This window comes from Acanthochromis polyacanthus, chromosome 3 (assembly GCF_021347895.1).
Source record: "Acanthochromis polyacanthus isolate Apoly-LR-REF ecotype Palm Island chromosome 3, KAUST_Apoly_ChrSc, whole genome shotgun sequence".
NCBI classification, from domain to species: Eukaryota; Metazoa; Chordata; class Actinopteri; family Pomacentridae; genus Acanthochromis; species Acanthochromis polyacanthus.
This window is the reverse complement of record NC_067115.1, coordinates 27,510,991-27,537,717: the sequence shown is the minus strand read 5'-3', so window position 1 is coordinate 27,537,717 and position 26,727 is coordinate 27,510,991. Positions and strand designations below refer to the sequence as shown.

The following is a 26,727-nucleotide window of genomic DNA, read 5'->3' as shown; positions in this document are numbered from 1 at the left end:
TGTGGAATTAACATCAGTTTTATTAAAAAAAAAATATGGGAAGAGCAAAGCTATGTCCTTTCTTCTATTTGTCATATTTCAATGACAGTGTTGTCTTTCATTGAATGTGTCACTCTACCTCATGCAACCCTGTTATGCATATTATCAGGATAAGACTAATTCTTTTGACTCAATGTCTGGAAACCTTTGAACAAAAACAAAACATGAGTCTCTTTATTGTGTAAATGTCGCATTCATTTGCACCGATAGATGCAGTTTTAATTCTCACCTTGATTAATGTAACTGACAACCTAATAAAGGCTATGTTTTCTGTAATTTATAGTGAAATATTTTAGAAGTAACTTTTCTAACGCTTTTCACATGATGGTGAAAGGTGGCAAATGTAGGGAGGAAATATATTATGTTGAACCTGTTTTCCTTGTCTTTTGTGTTGTTGTTGCTAATTCAAACTTCCCCAGGTTTTTCTTTTAGCCCCTGACGGTGTTTGTCACTAATGAAGAGAAGCGACAGTGTCATCCAACAGACGTGAGGACTGTGGTTGAGGTCTGTTTGAACGCCATCTGTCTCTTTGGCAAAGCTTTTTACAGTAGCTTTGGAGCATTTTGCTTTCTTTCCATGTGCGCTCATTTTCTGATACCAAAGCGATGATAGTGTGGAAAAACTTGTGGTCATGCTTAGCTGGAAAATCTTCATGTGGACAGAAGGGGATAAACATCTGACGTCGTGCATTTTTTTGGATCAAGAAAACTGATATTGTTAGACGATGATAAAACTTTTATTATGTTAAAATTTTCTCTGTTTTTGTTTAGTATTTCCATTATTTTTGAAATAACATAGCATTACGTACAGAAGGCACTTACAAAAACAAGTTAAATTACAGATGCTGTTATGATAAACATTAAATTACTGATTAAAAAAAAAACATAATGACAGAATGGTAAAGACAAGAAATGACAGCACCATTGGCAACTTTTGAACAGTACATCTCAAATAAAATGTTTCATGATTCAAATCTACAGTACAACAGAAACAATACTCATTTGTTATCAGTGTAATAATGCCCGAGCTATGCTTTTAAGTATAACTTAATCATCAAGGTAAAAAGCTTCAACTCAACGGTTGTGTGATTTCTTCACTAGTGAGAGGTTCGTTTTGTATGTTATATATTAGGCTTTGTGGTTTCCGCTCTGTGCAAGTCCTGGTACATCTCCGCCAGGCGAGTGGCCTCCCTCTGTCCTGACAGCAGTGCACCATGGGTAGTGGAATAGTATTTTCTGTGGGTGGCCTCTCCTGCAAACAGGACCTGTAGGGGCTGAGCGAAGAGGGGAGGAAGAGGGGGAGAAAAGGGAGAGGAAAATGACAAAAGATTTGAGAGAAAATAACCACATTCGTCAATGTCATCCTGACATATTTTTGGCTCTCTCTCGTGGCAGATACTCTCGTTAGCGCTCTACACGCGGGAGGCTACAGTTGCTCTCCGGAGGGCTTGTGATTTCAGTTTTGACAGAAGGGTCATGCCGTTCCTTGGGCAGTGTCAAGTGGGCAAACAAATCCTCCACCCCCGCCCCCCCAGGCCCCTTCTCCCTTTCACCCAGAATGCGTCGGGTTTCGCGGTCTAGACTTCTGGCTTGGAATCAGTATTCATTACCCTCCTGACACCAGCTGTATTTGCTCTGCACAGCCGCACCGGCCAGATGCTCTCTGAGAGCAGGCAACGACTGTAAACAAACAAATGTATGGAGGGAGAGACATGCAGGAGTTGCATCATAATTTTCCATAAAGGAGCTAAAGAACTGCAGCTGTGCAACGTTTTCAGAATCAAAATGACTGGAAATGTTAGTCACACAGTTGTTTAGCACCACATTAACAATAGATCAGTGTTTAGTTGGCTTTTGAGCCATTCTTCCAAAGAAAAGAAAGTTCTCTGAAAGTGGATCATAAACACCCTAAACTAAACTCAAACTGCATTGTAAAAACTGTGTTTTTGCACAGTGTGACAGCTTAAAACAAAAGAACTTTGGGTCACAGTCTAAGAACAACTTCCACAGTGTTTTCATATGTGAACAGCACTATACTCTGTAGAAGGAGGAGGACAGAATAACAGAAATTACACTGTAATCAGCACAACACTAATAGATTTGGCTTAACCCTTCTATTATCTCTGGGGTCAATTTGACCCCCACTGAATGTTCAATGTCTCTAAATAAATGATTGAAATCATTTTTTGCTTCATATTTAATGATTCTTTGTAATTTAATGGGGACAACTAGGTGAATATAAAATTAATGTGATGATACAGTGCATCCGGAAAGTATTCACAGCGCGTTACCTTTTCCACATTTTGTTATGTTACAGTCTTATACCAAATCGGATTCAATTCATTTTTTCCCTTAAAATTCTACACACAACACCCCATAATGACAACATGAAAAAAGTTTTTTTGAGATTCTTGAAAATTTATTAAAAATAAAAAACTAAGAGACCACATGTACATAAGTATTCACAGCCTTTGCTTAATACTTTGTTGATGCACCTTTGGCAGCAATTACAGCCTCAAGTCTTTTTGAATATGATGCCACAAGCTTGGCACACCTATCTTTGGGCAGTTTTGCCCATTCCTCTTTGCAACACCTCTCAAGCTCCATCAAGTTGGATGGGGAGCGCCGGTGCACAGCCATTTTCAGATCTCTCCAGAGATGCTCAATTGGATTCAAGTCCGGGCTCTGGCTGGGCCACTCAAGGACATTCACAGAGTTGTCCTGAAGCCACTTCTTTGCTATCTTGGCTGTGTGCTTAGGGTCGTTGTCCTGCTGAAAGATGAACCGCCGCCCCAGTTTGAGGTCAAGAGCGCTCTGGAGCAGGTTTTCATCCAGGATGTCTCTGTACATTGCTGCATTCATCTTCCCCTCTATCTTGACTAGTTTCCCAGTTCCTGCTGCTGAAAAACATCCCCACAGCATGATGCTACCGCCACCATGCTTCACTGTAGGGATGGTATTGGCCTGGTGATGAGCAGTGCCTGGTTTCCTCCAAACAAAACGCCTAGCATTCACACCAAAGAGTTCAATCTTTGTCTCATCAGACCAGAGAATTTTTTTGCTGATGGTCTGAGAGTCCTTCAGGTGCCTTTTGGCAAACTCCAGGCGGGCTGCCATGTGCCTTTTACTAAGAAGTGGCTTCCGTCTGGCCACTCTACCAAACAGGCCTGATTTGTGGATTGCTGCAGAGATGGTTGTCCTTCTGGAAGGTTCTCCTCTCTCCACAGAGGAACGCTGGAGCTCTGACAAAGTGACCATGGGGTTCTTAGTCACCTCTCTGACTAAGGCCCTTCTCCCCCGATTGCTCAGTTTAGATGGCCGGCCGGCTCTAGGAAGAGTCCTGGTGGTTCCAAATGTCTTCCATTTACGGATGATGGAGGCCACCGTGCTCATTGGGACCTTCAAAGCAGCAGAAATTTTTCTGTACCCTTCCCCAGACTTGTGCCTCGTCACAATCCTGTTTCGGAGGTCTACAGACAATTCCTTTGACTTCATGCTTGGTTTATGCTCTGACATGCACTGCCAACTGTGGAACCTTATATAGACAGGTGTGTGCCTTTCCAAATCATGTCCAATCAACTGAATTTGCCACAGGTGGACTCCAATTAAGCAGTAGAAGCGTCTCAAGGATGATCAGTGGAAACAGGATGCACATGAGCTCAATTTAGAGCTTCATGGCAAAGGCTGTGAATACTTATGTACATGTAATTTCTTTGTTTTTTATTTTTAATAAATTTGCAAGACTCTCAAAAAAACTTTTTTCATTTTGTCATTATGGGGTGTTATGTGTAGAATTTTAAGGGAAAAAAATAATTGAATCCGATTTGGAATAAGGCTGTAACATAACAAAATGTGGAAAAAGTGAAACGCTGTGAATACTTTCTGGATGCACTGTATGTGTTCAATGTCCTGTACACGTTGTAAACAGTGTTCTTTGGGGTCAGTTAGCTGTATAAAACACATAAGAAATGCCAACATTTTACACAATTTAGTTTTACTTGTTTTGAATGATACTGAGGCCATTATAACATGCAATTTTATAATCTTCTAAACACTTTAGGGCCCTGAACTTTTTGAAATTGTTGTTCCTGGCACTGAACATAATGTATGTTACTATTCTTGATAACAGAAATTGTTTTACATTATACGTTATACAGAACGAAAATATGTAATTTTAAATAATGACAATAAAGCCGTTGAAACACCAAAAATATATATCTCAGTCCAATTTTAGTTCAGTCAGTGAGATTTTATTGTGATCTGCAAATTTCTGGTATTCTGCATGTATAAGGGGAGTGGGTGGATGGTTGTTTTATTGAAAGGGCTACTTAGGAAGTCAACAAAAAGACATAAGGAGTCAAACTGACCCTAAGGTTAAAAGATGTTCGTAAATTTGAAGGTAATAGGGGAGTTAACGGTTACTACAAAGGTGAGTGGAACCTCTGAACAAATCAAACTTTACAAATTTGGAACTGTAATATGCTATAATGTCAGAGGAGCCTTTGCTATTGTGTCCCCCACAGCCGTGTTGTCTTGTGGATGTCTTACTGGAGCCTTGGTGCTGTTGGCATAAGGCAGCGGCATGGCCAGCCTCTCACAGTCTGCACCACTGGATCCGACCCTGGTGAAGGAGTAGGAGCCTCGGATGTACGGGTTGCTGCCCCACGAAGAACGCAGGACACGCCGGGGCTTTGGAATGTCAGGGTTCCCTGTGGACGGTACAAACAGTGGTGGGAGTTCCAGGAGCGTTCCATTAGTCATGCGACAGTGTGGTGTCTCAACAAAAGCATTGTCTACAGCCACAGTAGCAGCTCTATAAGCCAAGGCTTTGAACTTTATGCCACCGGCGATGCTACAACACTGATGTTTAGCAGATATAATGTTTACCATCTTATCGGGTTGGCCTAATTACATTTGCTGAACACACACACACAAAAACAGCTGACAACAATGAGAAAATCAAAGCTGATCTGTGCTAAGAGAAGCTTGAATGTATATTAATATGTGTATATCAAATTTTGCAACAGTACTTGCAATAATTGTCACAGGTTTTCCCTAAAAAACAAGACACGCAGGTCAAAGTAGTTAGGATTCATCATCGAGGAATCATGATCGTCTGTACAACATTTTGGGCCAATCCAACCAGTAGATGTTGAGCTATTTCACAAGATGTGGGTAAAATTGGGTGGAGCAAAATGAGAAGGGAGATCACTAAAGTTTTGAATTGTTGGGTTGTCTGTTCTCTATAATTCATAAGGTCTGTAGCTTACTATGCTAAGCACTGAAAGATGACTTATGTTCAGACTCTGTACTACAGCAGGTTCTCGGTGTATGACGTTTTCGACCTACGGCGTTTCGTGTTTACGTCACCATCTCCCATAAATTTACTAAGAAAGTCTTGCTCCATCATTCCTACATATGGTGTTTGTGATGCTAAAACTAATTTCACGTGGGAACTAGTTGGCTGGGCGGCTTTGTTTACATTCGCTGGTTGCACGCCATATTGGATTGTGCTACATTCATGCTATTTCGTTTGTGTTGCTCTTTTGGAAACTTTTTGCCCTTCATTATGGCTCTCAAGTGAAGTCAGATTCTTCTGATGGCAGTGCTTCGAAGAAAAGGAAAGCCATCTCCATGAAGTGAAATTAGATATAATGAAACACTTGGAAAAGGATGAAACACCGACGGATGATCGATTATGATTACCACTGTGTTAGCGTAGGTGAGTGACATGTATAATATGTGAGGTCTGACTTGTGAAAATTGCATTATGTCACACATTACGAATGGAATTCTGATGTAAGTGAAGGACCCCCTGTACATAAATAAAACTGCACTGAATTAAAGTTAGCAAGATTCTTCCACTGGACAATTCCATGATACTGAGATATTTTATTCCAGATAAAAGTTTAGGACAGACTGACACTGACAGCTGAAAGACGACCAGGATATTTTTGATGTCCTCCCTCCCCCAAAGAAATCCTAACGCTGAGCAAAAATAATAAGAATTGCTTCTTTTGTTAATTGGGATTTAATTTTCTTAAGCATGAGAGACTTTTTTTGAAAATGAAATGGCCAGAAATACCAGAGAACAGATACAGAAGTCTGACAAATAGGGTACCACAGATTTACTGCTACTTTACCACTACTTTACGGTGACTAATCTTGTTGTCGAGCGTAGTCACCCTTCTGAGCCAAGAAAATACCCGAGTACATTAAAGAATCAAACCAAGAATGAGGCGGCCGTGAGTTGAAGTCTTTCACTGGGACGTATCTGCCAACACTAATCAACTTCTGACCCTCTGTGAGCGGAGAGGCACCAGTGAGTCTATATGCAATCAAGCAACAGTTGAGGGGATAAACCACACTGACCTAAATGAGGAGTGTGTGTGTGTGTGTGTGTGTGTGTGTGTGTGTGTGTGTGTGTGTGTGTGTGTGTGTGTGTGTGTGTGTGTGTGTGTGTGTGTGTGTGTGTGTGTGTGCGTGTGCGTGTGTGTGTGTACGTGTTTATCTATACCGGTGGGGACTTTGACCTGACTCCACGCTATCTCGGTGGGGACTCGCGTCACGGTGGGGACCAAAAATGAGGTCCCCACAGGGGGAAACAGTGTTTTCTTGGCCATGTTGTTGTTACTGAAAAAAGTAAAAGTGCAAAAAAGTTTCTTTGGGGTTAGGCATTGTTTTGGTGTTGGTTAAGGTTAGGGTTAGGGGTTAGATATGAATAGGAGTCAATGGTAAGTCCCCACGTGGATATAAGAACCAGACGTGTGTGTGTGTGTGTGTGTGTGTGTGTGTGTGTGTGTGTGTGTGTGTGTGTGTGTGTGTGTACTTGTTTCTGCTATACAGGTGGGGACTTTGACCTGACTATTTGCTATAAAGGTGGGGACTTGTCTTACGGTGGGGACCTAAAATGAGGTCCCCACGGGTGGCAACACCGTTTTCTTGGCCATATTGTTGTTAATAAAAAATGTAAAAGTGCAAAAACGTTTGTTTAGGGTTAGGCATTGATTTGGTGATGGTTAGGGTTAGGGTATGGGTTAGGAGTTAGATATGAATGGGAGTCAATGGTAAGTCCCCACCGGTATAGAAAAACAAACATGTGTGTGTGTGTGTGTGTGTGTGTGTGTGTGTGTGTGTGTGTGTGTGTGTGTGTGTGTGTGTGTGTGTGTGTGTGTGTGTGTGTGTGTGTGTGTGTTTGTTTACTTTTCGTGTAATTTGCATCTATAGGAAGTCCACTGACCTCATCTCTCTGTATTCACACTGTGACCTATTTCTGAGGCAATCGCCAGGTAATAACACCAGAGTTTTCTCTCTGCGCTTCTTTCCTAATCGCCTGTCGAATGGCAAACAATGAATCGACTCACAGTATCGATTGCAATCACCTTGATGCAGTGAGTCAGGTTTCTCTCAGTTTTTCCCCCATTGTGAAAATAGTGATGTACTTCATACAATCAATGCTGAATAACTTCTTCTAATACAAAAACATATGCCGTTTGTGTTTGTGTCACCGGAAAAAGTAAGGACTGATCAAATATCACACTGTAAAAGAGTCTGCCTTTGTCCAATGCACGATCAACCTTCTGCTTAGAAACAGACACCTGAGTCATACAGTTGCAGTATCTGTCAGCCTGTTTTCCTTTCAAAGGGCTGCTTACATCACAGCTGAAGCTTATGTCATTTCCTTTCTATGGAGCACAAAGCCCCACCCCGAGTTATGGTTTGTATGAGTCACGGAGCTGACAGGGTCTTTCTCAGCCTTCCAAGGTCAATGTGCTGCTTTTAGATTCACACTCAGAGTGAAAGCGTAATGAGAACGGAGGTGTTTTTTCTGTCATAAAATCTACACGAGTCAAGACGATGAATGATTGAACTATTTATGTGAGAACTGTCTTCTCATCTACTTTGGATGAACTAAATCCACAACTATAAATAAAATATATCTTTTAAGATGTTGAAGAGGCAAAACAAAATACTAGGAAGTGTAACCCAATGAGTTTTTTTTAGGGTATTTTCTCTGCTTTTATTCCATGAATTTTGATCATTGTGTGGGTTAGCCATACATGCTTCCATCATTCGCAAACACACATTTTTATTTATTTATCACTAATTGGCCTTCATATCAAAGAATATATAAGGAAATTATTATTTTTCATATATATATATATATATATATATATATATATATATATATATATATATATATATAATTTTAAAAATCAATGTTGTATACTTCAGCTGTCGATGGTTTTAATGTGGCTGATCTATGTACAAATCAGGCCAATGTTTGCCCCTCTAATGCCCTCACCCTCACCTTGACCCTACTCCCATGAAGGGTCCCCCAATAGCGATTTTGCTTCGGGCCTCTCAGACTCTAGGACTGCCACTGCCATCTGGCGCACTGATGACTTGTGCTCAATTGTGCTTTTAACAATTTTTGAATCATTGCAATGAAAAGCAAGTCTATTATTTTGTGTTTGTGCGTTTGTTTTTCTCAGACAAAGTGGGATGTAAGGCCAGCCCTACAGAAATCATTTTAATACCACATTACTCTTTGGCGTACAGAGAAGCAATCACAAAGTTCTGCTGTTTATTTTGATATGCAGTTGGAGTGCATTTTTGAAATGACACAGACTTAGTCATTTATTGAACCAAGAGGCAGGAATGTGAAATGGGTGAAGAAAGATATTGCTTTGCAGAAATTTGATCCCTTTACAGCTGAACAAATATGTACGAATTTTAATTTAGAAAGTTTTAGTTCTGCTCTTTCTTGTTATTTATATCTTTGATGACATATTACTGTTCAGTAGTTGAACTGCAGAGATTTGAATATATCTCTACAACGAGTTCTTGGGTAATTCAAAGAAGAGTAATTACTTTGGGGATAGCTAGATGTAGGTTGTAACTGTGACTAAATCTGAGATAAATTCAAAAAAGATCAAGTCACATGGTTTCTTTTTGCCCTGCTGCAATGAACTCTTTGAGAGCAATTAGGGACATGAATTTGGATGCAAAAGGGTTAACTCCTGTGTAGATATCCACTGTCTATGGTGTGAACAGGATGTCTGGTGGATGTTCTGACCTGTAAAGCGCCTCAGCAGGTCAGTGCAGGTCTCAGCCACCGTTTCGTCATCGCAGCGCTCCATGTACAGCGCCTCCTGCCCACAGATCCAGCCGCTCAGCATGTGGCCGTAGCGCTCAGGTGGGTAGAGGACATCGAAGCTGCAGATTTTCTTGTACCACAGCTCCTCGGGGTAGGCCAGCTGCTCCAGTTGAGCCTCGTCCTCCCACACAAACTGGATGCTGTTGCACTCCGGGCTCCAGAAGGGCTCTTCGAACTCCAAGAAGATCTTATCGGTGGTGCTGATGCCCAGCTTCTCGATGGCGAGCACCTTGTCCTCGGGCAGGGAGGGGGAGAACATGGCCTCGTGGTTCTGCTTGAGCACACCCAGAGAGGTTGTCACGATGACGTGGTCGGCCTTGATCCACTCTTCGTCCTCGCACTCCACGTAGATGGGGTGGCCCAGGATCAGACGGTCTTTGTGAGGTTGGCAGCAGTGGTTGTTGTCATTGTGGTTGTTGTCCTGGTTGGTGTCGCTGATCTTGGCGATCACCTCCTGATGCTGGGCCGAGTAGTTCCAGTGGATGCGGCGGACCGGTTTGCTAAGGCAGATGGTGGGAGTGGGGATGTCCTGGGCCAGGAGCTGCACGATCTTCATAAAACCTTCAGGAATGACATAATGTGCACCGGGGATCTCTGTCCACTCACCAAATTCACTCAGAGACACCTCATCCATACTGGGAGAACTACTCTCACAGCTCTCCACCTGAAACATGAAACCATATCAACACACAGAATCAGGTCAGTTATATTTCTGGCTAATATATACACAGAGCGCAACCACATCAACTGGATCACAAACTTCCTATGAGCTGTTACACCCAAAGCAAATGTTTGGTTCGCTTTTGCAAACACGACCCTGGCGTTCTAAATCAACTCTCTGCGGTCATTAAATTCTATACGGCATGTCAACAAGTCATCTCTGAAGCAGCAGATGTGAAAAAAAAAAACCCAGCGTGATTTAACTGGTTCAAACATAATCTGAACACATGCTTGTAGTGAGCTGGAAAAACAAAATATGACGCTGCTTCTGGCTCATTAGCTGGTGAGCTAGCACTATAGAAATTGCCTGGTGAAACCTCGCATCTCTGCTACACTTCACAGCATGTTTCCTGTGTGTTTCTGCATCAGTGGGAGAACAATACGGCGGACATTTTAAATGGCTACTGATATAAAACTTGATTCAGATAAGGAGTGGTGTATGTTGCACTAGCGTCCCTACTAGCTGCTCTTTTTCTCTCTTGATACAACAAAAAGCCCAAGCCTAAATATTTGCCACAGGAAACCTACATGGATAATAGGTTAGGAGGAAAGAAAATCAAGGCGAAATCACTATCTAATTAGAAAACTAATCTGTTTGTAATTGATAGCTAATTATGGTCAAATTAACCCTGGCTTTTACTGCCAGCAGGCGAACAGATTAGATTACACTGACAGCTAACTCTATTTTCACCATCATTCTCTCAAACATCAGCATGAAACCAGTCTTTATAGGGGCAGTCATGAGGCAAAAGCCACAACTAATTCTCAGATGTATTGTATCTCCAAATGAGAACAAAAAGAGATCAACAAAATAAATCCAACATGGCTATGAAACAGTGAACAGAGGAGCAAGTTGTTGGAAGAACATTCAACATCGCGAAATATCTTTCTACAGACAATGTACACAGACCCAAAATTGGACCTAAAATTTCCCCAAATTACTTAAATTGCCCTGTAATTACTGAAATTTTATAATTCTGAACAAAGTTTGGGTCATTTTAAGCAAGTTTCAAGAAATTTTGAAGTGAGTTTTTCATTCGAAACAATTTTTGCTGCTTTGAACAAATTTTGATTGCTATTGGGCAATTTTATGTCACTTCAAAAGGTTTCATGTTGCTTTTTTTATTTTATATTGAAAAATAAAAGCATCTGGATGAAAAAAAATGCTGCATAGTTCAGAAACAGTGAACAGAGAAGCAAGTTGTTGGAAGAACATTCAGCATAGTGAAACATCTTCCTACAGAGGATGTACAGAGACTCAAAATTGGACTTAAAATTGCCCAAAATCATGTAAATTATGTATAATTACTCATTTTTAGAATTCTGAACAAATTTTGGGTAATTTTGAGAGAGTTTCAAGAAATTTTGAAGTAAATTTTTTGAGTCATTTCGAACATTTCTCGCTGCTTTGGACAAATTTTGAGTGAATTTTAGCAATTTTATGTTACTTCAAAAGGTTTCATGTTGTTTTTTATTTTATATTGAAAAAAACAAAGCTACAGGATGACTAAAATAAATGCAGCATGGCACACGCGCGCGCACACACGCACACACACACACGCATGTTTGTTTTTCTATACCGGTGGGGTCTTACCATTGACTCCCATTCATATCTAACTCCTAACCCTTACCCTAACCCTAACCTTAACCATCACCAAATCAATGCCTAACCCTAAACAAACGTTTTTGCACTTTTACATTTTTTATTAACAACAATATGGCCAAGAAAACGGTGTTGCCACCCGTGGGGACCTCATTTTAGGTCCCCACCGTAAGACAAGTCCCCACCTTTATAGCAAATAGTCAGGTCAAAGTCCCCACCGGAATAGCAGAAACAAGTACACACACACACACACACACACACACACACACACACACACACACACACACACGCACACACACGTGTGTGTGTGTCTTGCTATCATTGTGGGGATGTACCATTGACTCCCATTCATATCTAACCCTTACCCTAACCCTAACCTTAACCAAACCCTAACCCTAACCAAAACAATGGCTAACCCTAAAGAAACGTTTTTGCACTTTTACTTTATTCAGTAACAACAACATGGCCAAGAAAACACTGTTTAAACTTGTGGGGACCAAAATGAGGTCCCCACAAGTGACATAGTTTTCGGTTTTCCTACCGTTGTGGGGACATTTGGTCCCCACAATATAGCAAAAACATGGGCACACACACACACACACACACACACACACACACACACACACACACACACACCTTGAGGTACTGTTGAAGCATGGACAGTTTGAGCTTCTTGATGCTCTCAGAATCGTCAGGATCCAACATGATCCTCTTGCGCACCACATCTCGTGTAAAAACGCCAACACTGTTCTGGCTCTCAGCACAAACTGGCTTCCCGTTCTGGAAGAACTCCTGAGTCAGCTCGTACACCTAAGGGAGGGAAACAGGCCAAAGGATAATCAGGAGAAAGGACGTAAAGAAAGCAGAGGACAGTGAAATGGGGAACTGAAAGAAACCAGCTTAGCTCAGTTCAGGGTTGGTCACTTTAGTGTAGGCAAGTCATGATGAAGAAACACCAGCACCAGTATTGACACATTTAAAATAAATGGCCTCTGAAGGTGTGAAAATCTATTTCTAAGATTGATCACAGGCCACTACGTGGATGCAAAAAACAAAGATGCACAACTGTTAAAAAAGTCAAAATGCCTTCTGCGTGTTCTATATCTTCTCTCTGTAATTGCTTTTCCAGATGTGACCTACATAAAAGGAAAACACCATCTTCCAGAAGTACAGAGCAAACAGGGAAAAAAATGAGTGGAAGAAGATTTTCTCGTTTAAGTCAACATGCTTTGATGATCATTTCATATTAGTTTGCAGACGTTTTTATAATGCTGTCATAGAGACTGGGAAGACGTCATAGCTTAACCCTTTAACACAGAGGTGTCAAACTCACTTTAGTTCAGAGGCCACATTCAGCCCAGTTTGATCTCAACTGGGTCAGACCAGTAAAATCACAGCATAACAACCTATAAATAACCACAACTCCATACTTTTCCTTTGTTTTAGTGCCAAAAAGTGCATTCTGAAAATGTTCACATTTAAGGAATTATCTTTTTACAAAACATTATGAACAACCTGAAATTTAAGAAAAATAAATTCAGTTTCAACAACATCATACCTCAGTTTGTCATTTACACATTACAACTTGCAGATCACAGAGTGTCTACAAAAGCATAAACCTTTAAGTCACGGGTATCTGGAACTGAATGATTTAGTATTTTACTTTATGATCAAAACAACAAAATTAAAAAAAAGACCAAAAACAACAAAAACAAGATAAAATATTACTAGAATGAGACTCATAACGAAAAAAGTGAAAAACAAAACAACAAAAACTCAGACAAAACAAAAAAGAGACCAAAACTTTGATTAAAAGGTTACAAAAAGACAAAAATGAACAAAAACAAAAAAATACACAAATGACACTAACAAGACCAAAAATGACAGAACAGAAACAAAATGACAAAAAAGACAACACAAGCAAGACAAAAAAACTCACAAAACAACACACAAAACAATGAATAAAGCAAAACAGAAAATGAAAGAATAAAACAAAAAACACGAGAGAGACAAAAAGGAACCACAAAACGACAAAAACGAGAAACAAAACGACACAAACATGAGACAGTCGACAAAAATCAGACTAGAAAACAACAGAAACAAAATGAAACACAAAACGACAAAAGAACAATGAGCAATCTAGTATTTTACTGATTTACTGATCAAAACAACTTGTCATGGTCTTGAAATTATTTTTAATTTATAGTTTTACAAATTTACAATCCGCAATTAATGTCATTGCTGTAATTTTTACACTTTAAAAAGTCGCTTGCGGACGGATTGGGTGCTCTGGAGGGCCTCTTTTGGCCCGCGGGCCGCATGTTTGACACCCCTGCTTTGACATATACTGGAGCTTTTGGTCTTTTTATGAATTCGGCCTGACATATTGAGCTTATCTGTAAACTTTTTGGGTTGAACGATGTCAGGCTGGAGAGAGAGTGTGTAATGGCTGAACCATCTTGTTAAAGAGTTACCACTGCCTTTATATAATCTGGTTACCGCCTACAGTATGTGACATAATTTAGCTTACATGTCATGATGTTATGTAAGCTAAACACAGAGCATTTCTGAATGTATCCGATTGTGCGTGAAAATGTGAATTCATGCGTGCGCCGCTCCGTGTTGGCGTGCACATGCGTCCCCTCACCTCGTTGTACAGATCACTGAACTCCTCCACCAGGTCCTTGGGGATCCTCTTCCCAACATTGGTCTGGTAGTGAGCCACACCATTCTTGGTGTACAGGCTGATGCGTCCCACGCTCCTCTCCCCATCTGTGGTGTGTTCCAGCAGCCCGTTGTCCTCTGCCAGGTGGTACACCGGGTTCCCATTGGCACCATGGATCCAGGTAGCTCCAAGCTCCAAAGTTGCAGCTCCTGTAAAGCAGAAAGACAAGAAAAATCAGTGCATGTTTGGGGAAAGATCTATTTCTTTGGCCACAATATGTCTCCTTTTTTTTTTTAATTAATTCTTTCCTTTTAAGTTTTATCAGATTTTTACTGATGGGTACAATTCACATGTGCCAGCACGTGCACAACATTATCATTGTTCTTTTTTCAGAAGACAATTTCCCATCCAAGGACACAAAATAAAATGCAACAAAATACAATAAACAGAAACATGAACATCTTTATTAACATTAGGTAGTGACCATTACATTGTCTTTAAACGTTTCGACTCAAAATGAAATTGGGCTTGTTAATTTTTGTATACACAACCCATTTTTCCAAAATGCTACAGACCAGTCTTGTTTTTGATTTACAAACGCTGTCACCTCTTCCACTTTATAAATATGCAGTGATATATCCCACCATGCTGACATGCTGGGAATCACAAGATCTCACGAATGAAACAGTAAATAATGCCTGCGTGAGTATTAGGTAACTGGACAGTACAAGAAGGAGTTCAGCTCACTAAAGACACTGTAGTTTCTGAGAACCACTGAGTCATTTATATTTAGAATAATGGCATGCTTTATTATGGCCATTTAGATAATGAAAACAGATTCAACGACTGCATAACATCTATGTATATAATCATGCTTTTACATAACAGACAGAGTTATCCCTGATATATGGGTTTAAGCTTCACAGTGCAGGTTGAGAGTGTTTTTACATGTGACCCCTTTATGTGTACGAGGTCAGGAGCAGACACTGTTCTCTGCTTGTTAGTTCTTGTCAGTCGAAAGAATTTGTCATGAGGGAATTCAGTCGAAACCTGCTGTTCAGCTGATTAGATGAAAATCTACCAAAATGAGTTAAGCATGTAAAAAAAATCCTATTTTTTCTTAGAACTGCAGATGTAGCTGATAAAGTGTATGAATTCAGGCTGTTTTGGGAAACAATTCTGATAAAAGCATGACTGACTGATTAGACGGGTCTCCCAGGAAATATTACAAGTACAAAGCAGAGTTAATAAGATTTCATGCAAAAAAAAAAAAAACGGGGAAAAAAAACAACAAATGCACTATAAAGAGGCTTTTGACACTATTGTTTCTGCAGAAAAGCTTCAACTTGTGTCTGAAGATTCTTTGTTATTCTGTCAGCAGTCAAAGGGGGCTTTTGTACTGATCGAACAAAATTTAAAATTATTGCTTGAAAGAAATGTAGTTTTCAAGAGTACAGTTTGTTTGTATGGTACAAAAATCTTGACTCAGTTTTACTGATGTTGGAAAATACATCTTTATGCAAGAATCAAGAAACAAAACATTTTCTGTGAGCAATTCAGTTACTGGATTTACACGGATAAATAGCAAATCTCCTGTCGCTGTTCAGTAGAAAATCAGTGCTTCTTTCCTGTCTGTCTATTGAAATACATCTACAGGAACAGTTTGCTACTGTTTCTAGGTTGAATGTCAAGCTAAGCTACATGTTAGCTTCTTTTGTAGCCTACTGACATGTGAGTGGTATCCTGTTAATTTAACAAATGCATGTACAGTATATCCAAAGCTGTTCTGCTGATGGTTATTTTAGCACTCTCAGGATTTACTTGTTGAATTTCAGGTCAGCTGAGTTAACGATGCATGTCTGACACCCTTGGTCTAATGGAAATCTCATGTAGCACTTTATGATTTAACCACTTTAATGTGTGTCGCTGTAAATGTGTGTAAAAAGTTTCAAAAGTCATCCATCAGTAGGTTCAGGCAAACATCGTCTCACCGTGCTGGACACTCTGAACTCTCCCGCCGATGTGGTCTGACGCCTCTAGGACAGTGACATCCGTGAAGCCGTTTTTCAGGAGGACCTTAGTTGCAGCAAGGCCGGCCAAGCCAGCACCAATCACTACTATTCGAGGCTGCCGATGACTGCGTAGGCCGCTACTAAGAGGATCATCAGTGCTGTCTGAGGAAATTTCACAACTTTGCATGCCGTCCAAGCTCTTCTTCAATGGCGTCTGAGGGCAAATGAAAGACATAACCCGAGTTAAAAATGGCACAATTATAACACTGAGACAGAAGGCGAAAAGCACACACAATAATATGAATACAATCTGAAGTGTAGGAAAAGTCAACATAATCTGGAGTTTACACAACTCATAAACGACACAGAACAAACCTAGAATATGAGTTCAGCAACTCACGACAGAAAGCTGAGTGAGTCATGAAAGGCTGCATGCCACATCGCATGTTCTTACACTCCTACATCACATTGTGTGTTGTTATTTTCAGCTACCACAGTTTCTCTCTGTTGCTGCCATCTAACACACACCGATAAGCCACAACACTAAAACCACCGGCGTAGGTTTTCCTCATGCAACCACAACAGTTCTGCCATGTCTGGGCAAAGATGATGGATTTCTAGTGGTGTCCAATGGTGTCTGGCTAGCATCAGGAAGCTAGCAGATCTTTCAGGTCTTGTTGGTTGCAGGGTTTGGTTTTGGCCTTGATGGATTGGACTTGTTCCAAAGCATCCCATTGATGAGCCACTTGATAGGGATTTAGGGAGTTTGGAGGCCGTGTCAGTACCCTGAGCTCTTGGTTGTGTTCCTTAAGCTGTTTTTGAGCTGTTTTTGGGGTGTAACAGAGCACATCGTTTTAATGGGGGACTGTTGTTACCCAAAAGGAGTGTTCTTGGTCTGGAACAATGTTTAGTTCGGTGGTACATGACAAGATAACTTCCAGATGAACACCAGGAAACAAGATTTCCCAGCAAAACATTGGATTATTACAAGAAAATAAAGGTTGTACACTTCAGCTGTCGATGGCTCTGATGTTGTAGCTAATTGGTGTAGTGTACTGTCAAATAGACTCATCAACTAGGTGTAAAAAGACTGTTTGAACACAACTGAATTGAACTGATATATTTTATTTACAATACTCCATACTACGATGAAACTGCATACATTACTGTTCAAAAGTTTGGGGGTCACACAGAGAATTTCATGTTTTCCATGAAAACTCACACTTTTTTTCATGTGCTAACATAACTGCACAAGCGTTTTCTCATCATCAATTAGCCTTTCAACACCATTAGCTAACACAATGTAGCATTAGAACACAGGAGTGATGGTTGCTGGAAATGTTCCTCTGTACCTCTATGGAGACATTCTATTAAAAATCGGCTGTTTCCAGATCGAATAGTCATTTACCACATTAACAATGTCTAGTCTGCACTTCTGATTCATTTAAAGTTCTCTTCATTGAACAAAAACTGCTTTTCTTTCAAAAATCATGACATTTCTAAGTGATCCCAAACTTTTGAATGGTAGTGTAGCTCCTGCAGTCCCAAAAGACAACATTTTAAAGATATTGCTTTGTGATTACAACATGGTCTGCGTAAGATATATGACTTGCTAACACATTGTGTTATCTTTTCTGAATGAGATACACTCCAGATTAAAAAAGAATCTAAATCACAATAACATAATTAAAAACTGTGGGTGCTCGGTGACAAACAATGTCCCTATTAGTCTGGATCGTCAGCGGAAAATGCTTGAAACGGTTTTGACTGGAGCTGTTTGGAGAGAAACATGCACTGTTTCTGTAGAGTGACATTGCTGTTGAATTTCTGTAAATACATATTTCAATGCTGAATGTTATTGTGCACCAGAAATGAAATGCCACTGACCTCCATTCTACTGGAGTGGAGGTAAATATATAAAAATTTGACAAATTAAATCAAAAGTGACACTTTTTTTGCTGCAAAATGTAGCTGAACACAGAAAAACTTGCCTCTTTCAGAGCTTTGTTGCCATATGTTGGTAATTAAGTTCTGACAACAAAATCCTCTTTTATAGCTGATAAGAGCTGCCTATTGACACTCCCCCTAATATAACCCCACATTTACAGCTGTGCTCATAACTGTGTTTAACCTCATTGAGTGTTTTTTTTTCCATGGCACGTTTACATTGTGCTTTTTATTTAGCATAAGGCCTGAGACAAACCCTGTCATTTTCACCAGACTATAGACTACACACAAACAAAAATTACTTCTCATTACAGTCTCTTTAATTATGCTGAAATTGCTCAGAAACACTGAGATCCAGAGTGAAGACAGAACACACAGGCGACCCTGTTATTGCTGAACACAAGGCTGCTGGCTGTGAATGTATGGACAGCTGAGTATAACACAGTGGGCGTCTGTACAGAGGACATTCCTGTTAATCTGCACAAAAATGTTCTCAGCGCTGACATGAAGTCGCATTATTGTCTTGTGGTGTATATTTAGCACTATTGTCTGACTTTTGATATGAAATGTTTCCCCATCCTGACATACGTGAGCAACAGCATCGCCACTTTTGAGGTTACCCATATCCTGCTGCTGCACAAGTCGCACGCACACATAGTCCTCACTTCGTTACCACGGCAACGCCGAAGAGTGGGCAGCACACAATATGCTATGGAGAAAATACACATTGAGTTTCCCTCAACGTGAGGTCACAGAGCAGGGAGAATTCAGAAAATATCAGGCAAACATCAGCCACACTTTTTGAGACTTTATGAGGTCATTCATGTTGGGATTTCTTAGAATTGAAGAAGCAAGCCACAAATGGAGATCACCATCTTCATTGATTTTTATTTTATTCAAAATTAGGCAGACAGGACAGGAGGAAAAAGCCCTGCTGCATAGGGCCATGAGCTGGAATCGAACTCAGGCTGCTGTGCTGGAGCTATAGCCCCCATTTATGGGTGACCTGCTCAGCCAGCTGAGCTATCTTCACTGATTTTTCACCGTGATTCAACTCTGGCATCTGAGACACAGTGCTGCAAACAAGCTGTCAACACCAGCCACTCAGCTACATCAGCCACACGATCAGGAAGAGCTGAGAGAGTGCGACAAAGGAAACCACAAGCCAGCATTTAAAGAAAACATATGTGTTGGTGAAGTGATGACATGTACAGCGTTTTCTGTGCAGCTTCCCTTTTTGTCGTCCTACCAGAGTGTTGGTTGACCACAGATGTGGGTTGAACCTGCTAATCCGCACCAGTTGACACGTGACATCTGACTTGACCTCTTGACCCTCATCTTAAATCTAGGTCAGACGGATTCTCTGAGCAGGAGATTCCATCAAAAGTAGTAAACTGTCACACTGGAGGTGCTGTGACACTGTGTACTGTGTGAGACTCTATAGTGCTACCATGTGTAAGCCGTCATTTTGTCTTATCTGGGTGTTTTCAGCTGTTTGTAATCAATGTTCCTTGTCGATGCTGAATTTTCATCAAAGTGATGAAACTTCTCGATTAAGCAAAGCACACAAATTTTCCAGAAAATGTATTAAATTCCTAAACATAAAACGAGTCCTTTGTCCACCCCATGCACAATTAATTAAATATCTGCAGTTGTAGTTTTAAACACGCTGCTGCTTAAACCACAACAATTTATCCCTATTTAGGTGTCACACGACGATGTTTCACTTCCACTTCTGTATCTTTCCCTTCCGCTGAATTGAGTCTCGGCCCTGAATGCTTGATGCAATAAATCTCTGCACACAGAAAACGCAGTTAACGATGACGCTAATCACCAGTCGGATTCCCGGAATCTGAGATTGAAATGTTGATGAAACATCAACGTGAACAGATTTATTCTTGGGCTTGAAAGGATGGAAAAGGGAGGAGTTGGTGCTCTGTGTTTATTTTTGGAACAATAATAGATGGATAAAAGAGCTACCTAAAGTGATAGCGGTCATAAAACCTGAAAAATGTAATTGCTGGGTGGTGTTTTTCCTTATTCACTGTGTGGTCTTGAATTGAGCTTTGGGCAGTTGCAGTAGCTGGAGTTGAAGAATAGATGGCACAAATGTGGTTTCTTGTCATCGGATGCTTTCAGGATTGCAGTCCTTTTATACTCCGCAGCTGTGAAGGATCAGCCTCGCAGGAGGACACGGATTTGTGGCAAACAACAAATGTAGACGTTACAAGAGCCCTGATAAAAGGAGGATGCGGAGGTAGATGGGATTGTTTGCTCTGTAATGTTGACTAATGACGATTGTTTAATGCGGTGACATGTTTTCCTTGGCTTTTGCTGCACAGAAATTTCCTCAAGCAATCTCCACATAAAACTGTTTATCAGCGGCTATGTGAAGAATCTCCACGAGTTTCCTGCACAGTAAAATCCTCTCTGTGATGATCCACATCCTGATAAAAGACTTCCTTGTCCTAGGTAGGACTCAAGCGCATTTTGAGGGTATAATAAATACATTTTAGACATACATTTTCAATTGTATGCTTGTGATGGAATTCTGAGGATGGAAATTGTTGTCAGGACACACTTTGATAAAAGAAATCCTGCAGTGTGCTTCTAGTATTCTTGAGAAAACTCCACATCACACCATAGATTTAAAGATTCCATGTTCACACACATTAATGCTATTAATGTGCTGTCTTTACCTACAAAATAAAAGCCCATTTCATAATCACCTCATTCTGTAGATTTAAATGGATCTAATTAATTGAAAGCATTTGATCACTTCACACATGCCGGCCTCTCTGACAGATTGCGCGTCCCTGCCTGGTTGCTTGTAATACCACGGCTGGTTAATACACCCGCCACATGTCACCGCTCCACGCTGTACCGCCACCGCAGATTAACGTGTGGGCCGGCCTAGGGTGGATAGGCAGCTGAGGGTGGGGTGGAGGGAGGATGGAGGATGGAGGAGGGAGGGAGGGGGCTACTATTGACCTAGAAATGGCAATCTACAGCACAATGCGTCTGCTGGTGGACTTTTCAAGAGCAGTGCCGGTCTGGAAGCTCCCACCCAGCATCTTTAGCAGCTTCCCTCCGTCCTTTAATCGTGGACACGGCTCTTTCCAGCTGTGTCCACACACAGACGCACGCACGCACACACATCTGCATTTCCTCTATCCATCCCGTGTGAGCTTCTGCATGGAAACAGACATTTCTACATCCCTACATGAAGAAAAAAAAAGCAGCCCAGTCAAAGGGGGGTTCCTGCCAAAGGCCAGACATTCCACGCTTCTCTCCAAGCTCTGATTTTCCCAAGCTGGGATGATGGAGTGGAAGCAACACACACACACACACACACACACACACACACACACACACACACACACACACACACACACTGACAGACTCTTGTAGTAGCCAAAGTGCCAGACTTAGAGAATCATCAGAAACATATTATAACAACCAAACTACCACTACTGAATAAACAAAGAAGACAAAGACAGAGAAAAATGCATTCAAAGTTCGCTTTAATTTGTATATTAATAATAAATAGGGTGATATCAGGTAAATTGGGCCATCAGGTAAAATGGGCCATTTAAGCTTTGGATGTCATAGCCCCTCTGATTTTTAGAGCCAGTGACAGCAAATGGTCTCAAATGTTTGCCACAACTGTACTTAACATGAAACAACAGATTTTATTGGTCTGTGGTTGTTTTTGTGAGCGGAGATAAGATTCAAATCCACACTGCACCAGAAAACTGCGTGGTGAGTGGACTGGCATAAGAATTTCTGATAAAAATTATAAGGATGATAAGTCAATTAAAGAAACGTGTATATATAAAATTTTTGATGTATAATATCTGTCTTGATGACACCTATCAGAAATAATGCTTAAAGTTTGGTGTTTGGACATTATTTTTCAAAGATTGACGTTTTTGTTAGTGGCCCAATTTAGCTGAACCTATTCAGGTAAGTTGGGCCCCCTGGTTTCAGCTAAAATGGGCCACCCTTTTTGTCAGTCACACATGCACACATGTACACTTTTGAAGGGAATGGAGTAGGCATTTATGTGAAAAGGATGCATCTGCCTAAAAATAATGATGATCAGTGTTTTTAGTAACAATCCACTGACTTTATCTGCAGTTAGTATGGCAAACAAGAAGCAAGTGAGAGGAAAAGAGACGACCCAAAGGCAACAGAGGAATGGATCAAGTGTCTAGTGTTCAATCTGGTGCCATGAGAGCTGTGGCAAAGAGAACGACATCTATGATGATGACGGCTTCACCTGTCAGGACTGTATATAAATTTGTGGTTTAAGTAGCCTAGGCCATGACATATGTAACTACCCAAGCACACACACATTTTGAAATTTTGATGATTTAGATATTATCGAGGTTCAGTGTATGCATTCATCCCATTTGTAGACCTAGTAGGTTGCAGCTGTTTTTTTTAATCATTATTTATGTGTTTTATACCCAAGTTCACAGTGCCATGTGGATTCAATACATTTGCCATGAGCAGATCAGTTAATCATTTACAATGTAATGAATTGTCCTGATATTATTAAATTGTTCTTACACAGTATGTTGCCATATTGACAGTTTTTTTACAATAAAAATTGATGACTATCCCTTTGCAGTTCGACTGGCCCAACTTACCTGATAAGCGTCCCATTTTACCTGATCAGCTGGCCCATTTTACCTGAACTTTGCTTGTGTAAAAAAATTGGTACAGCTGATGTATCAAGACCTGTAGGAACTAAACAATCCTATTTACTAGATAATTTCAAAACAAAATTAAAAGAAAACATCCATTACTAGCCATAAAACCACATTTTAATAGAATACATTGTTTTTTATTAGTGCTACAAGCGATTTACCAAAAAGTGGCCCATTTTAGCTGATATCACCCTAATAATAAATAAGGTGTGACTAATAAAGTGACTTACACTACTGTTCAAACGTTTGGGTTCACTCAGACAATTTCATGTTTTCCATGAAAACTCACACTTTTATTCATGTGCTAACATAATAGCACAAGGCTTTTCTAATCATCAATTAGCCTTTCAACACCATTAGCTAACACAATGTAGCATTAGAACACAGGAGTGATGGTTGCTGGAAATGTACCCCAATTTAGATATTCCATTAAAAATCCAGCTAGAACAGTCATTTAGCACATTAACAAATTCTAGACTGTGTTTCTGATTAATTTAATGTTATCTACATTGGACAAAAAAATGCTTTTCTTTCAAAAATAAGCACATTTTTCAGTGACCCCAAACTTCTGCATGTAGTGTTTGTAAGTGAAACTAATGGTTTTATTTAGCTTTGGAGTTTGGGGTTGTAAAAGTGTTTGAAGTGGTTGGAACCAATGTAACAGAAACACACCTGGCATTTAATTATTAGAATACAAAGCAACAAGAAGCTGTTCTAAATCATCATTAGTGATCTTTTTTTTTTTTTTTTTAAACTGTTATAGAATGATGTTATTAGATAATAGCACCAAAGTGCCAATGATACAAACCAACTCTGAGTAGCACATAGGAAAAGTCTGACTGAAAAGAGAAAGTAAACAAAGGCAGACACTGACTGATGCGCTTCAGTCTATATGCTGCCTGGAACAGCTGTGTAGTAAAAGCCTTTCCTGCCACGTATAGCAGAGCAGTGATGCCAAAGTGGCAGCAGTTTGAAACAAAGCAGACAACTTTAGTGACTCACTCTGACAATGGAAACACAATGTGAGGTGGCAACGCAGCGAAACCCCCCAAACGCACCTTAAAGCGGACAAATAAAGCAGCAGAAGAAGAAAACCATAAATCAGCCTTATTCCATCCTCAGCACTTTGTCCCTTTAAATCCTCCCAGAGCTCCGGTGCATCAGTGGGACCAACATTTGATCTGCTGTGCCCGCGGTGCTGTTCCTCGGGTTGCTTTTAATACAGCGTTTTTCTGTTTTGTCAACACCAACAGCTGGCTGACATTCGCTACAACGTGGAGCTGCGGCGGCGCGCGCACTGGATAAGCGGCTCCAACTGTATTTTCAGCGATAAAAATCCGTTATTGTGGTGAACATTTAAATCACCGCACTGGGCATCACCCGTCCCGCTGCTGAATAGTAATCAGAATAATTGTCTTAAATCTGCCGGTTGGGAGCAGAGCGGCTGTTTACCTGACTCTCTTGGTCTTCAGTTTTAAAACCTCAGATTTTCTCCGCTTTCCTTTGTGCCGTTTCGTCCCCTCAGACCGGCTCCGCTTTGTATTTATGCTTGGAAACCAGAAGCAGCCAGTTTTTCCGTGGCCGCTGCCTCCTCATTAATTATACATGAGCAGAGATGACGAGAAGACCCAACCCTCCACTGAGTCAAGCTGCTGTCACCGAGCTGCTGCGCAACAGGCCGCTCACACATGCACACGCACCTGCCAGACACACGAAGGAGTCGTTACTGCCGCAGAAAAACACATTCAACACGAAGAAAGGGTTCAATGAACAGTGTGGCAACCCAGGAGTAAGCAGAGCAGCAACTGCGAGGACCGTGTGAATGCTGTTTTTCTCACAGAAGCGCATGTAGATTTGCGTTTTTACGCATCGGTCCCTGTGTGAGTTTCAGGTGTTTCCTCAGTTTGCAATGCAAAAAAGCACATGTAAAACTATCTCCATCTACAGAAATGCTACGAAAAACTAACATTTTGTCATATTTTCGTTGCATTTATTCATTTTTCAAGCCACTCTTGGATAGGAGAGCACATTTATTAGTAGAGCTGCAACAATTAGATGATTAATCACACTGTAAAAAAAACAAGAAGTTAATTTTACAGGAAGATTAGTTGCCAGAACACTACTGAAAACACTTTCTTCAGCTACAGTAAAGAAATGTTTGATGTTTGATCGTGCGAACGTTGCTTTTCTCACAGAAGTACATGTGGATGCATGTTTTTACACCTCTGTAGTTTCAGGTGTTTCCTCAGTTTAAAATGTAAAAAACACACATGTAAAGGTATCTCTATGTACAGGTACAGAAATACATGAAAAACTGGCATTTTGTCATCTTCGTCTAACATTAATTTATTTTTCAAGCCACTCTTGTATAGGACAGCACCTTTATTAGTAGAGCTGCAACAATTAGTCGATTAATCACACTGTAAAAAAGAAAAAAGCTAATTTCACAGTAAAACTAGTTGTCAGAACACCACAGAAAATATTTTCTTCAGTTACAGTAAAGAAATGTTTGTTTTGATACAGTTGATTTTACAGTTAAATAGATAGAAAGAAAAAGCAGCACACAATGTACACAATATTTACAGAAACATTTCCGTGATATAAATATATAAAATATAAATATATAAAATGAATATAAGAATACTTATATGTATATAAGAACACTTATATACTTATAAGTGTTCTTATACACATTTTTATTGCATAGTAAGTGGGTGAACTGACCTACTGAGAACTTGATAGTACAGTCTGACTGCAGCAGGGAGGAAGGACCTACGGTATTTCTTCTTCAAACACCGCGGGTGAAGCAGTCTGTCACTGAAGGAGCTGCCCAGTGATCGTACTGTTTCCTGCAGGGGGTGGGAGGTGTCCTCCATGACAGGCAACAGCTTTGTCATCATCCTCCTGTCTAACACCACCTCCACAGGATCAAGGGGGAAGCCCAGGACAAAACTGGCTTTCTTAACCAATTTGTTTAGTCTCTTCCTCTCTGCATCCGTGATGCTGCTGCTCCAGCAGACCACTCCATACACGATGACTGATGCCATCACAGAATCAGAAAAGGTCCTCAGAAGTGCTCCCTGCACCCCAAACGACCTCAGTTTTCTGAGTAGGTGGAGTCTGCTCTGACCTTTCTTATAGAGTGCGTTGGTGTTAGTAGTCCAGTCCAGTTTAGTGTTAAAGTGAACACCCAGATACTTGTAGGCGTCTGCAATGTCCGTTCCCTAGATTCCTTGGTTTTCACCGCGTTGATCTAGAGGCAGTTCAGCAGGCACCAGTCCACAAAGTCCCGGCTGAGTTCTCTGTACTCCTCCTCCTCTCTCTATCCATGATAATGTGGAGTCGTCAGAGAACATCTGAAGATGGCAGTTTGTGGTGTGATGGAAGAAGTCTGCTGTGTAGAGGGTGGAAAGGGGGGCGAGGACAGTCCCCTGTGGGACACTGGAGAAATCATAAAACATGATTCTGACAGTGCTCTTTGTCTTCTCCAGGTGAGAGAGGCATTTGTGCAGGAGGTAGATCACTGCATCATCAACCCCGATGCCAGGCTGGTAGGTGAACTGCAGCGGGTCCAATGATGAGCTTACCAGGGGTTGCAGATGACCAAGGACCATCCTCTCCAGGGTCTTCATCAGTGCCACCGGCTTGTAGTGGTTGAGGTCCTTGTGGTCCTTTTAACTTTTATAAATTCATTACTACCATAGAAAAAAAAACATTAGTTGCCAGAACACTACGGAAAACACATTCTTTAGTTACAGTAAAGAAATGTTTGATGTTTGATGGTGTGAATGTTGTTTTTCTCACAAAAGCGCATGTGGATGCATGTTTTTACACATCAGCCCCTGTGTGAGTTTCAGGTGTTTAACA

The 26,727-nt window shown here is 40.7% G+C and overlaps 1 protein-coding gene across 2 annotated transcripts; it reads right to left on the bottom strand.

The window, feature by feature from the left end:
* Window positions 1-24,456, bottom strand: smox (spermine oxidase). Of its 2 annotated transcripts, none has more exons than XM_022206932.2 (7): window positions 24,313-24,456; window positions 16,178-16,412; window positions 14,169-14,395; window positions 12,158-12,331; window positions 9,118-9,862; window positions 4,587-4,747; window positions 1-1,312 (listed from the first exon to the last, which is right to left on the bottom strand). In XM_022206932.2, the coding sequence occupies exons 2-7, from the start codon at window positions 16,383-16,385 to the stop codon at window positions 1,160-1,162; spliced, it is 1,668 nt and encodes a 555-aa protein (XP_022062624.1). In that variant the 5' UTR covers window positions 16,386-16,412; window positions 24,313-24,456; the 3' UTR covers window positions 1-1,159. The 2 variants fall into 2 exon arrangements, with proteins under 2 accessions (XP_022062624.1, XP_022062625.1); XM_022206933.2 differs by lacking the exon at window positions 24,313-24,456 and adding an exon at window positions 23,919-24,204.
* Between the last annotated feature and the right edge of the window lie 2,271 nt (window positions 24,457-26,727).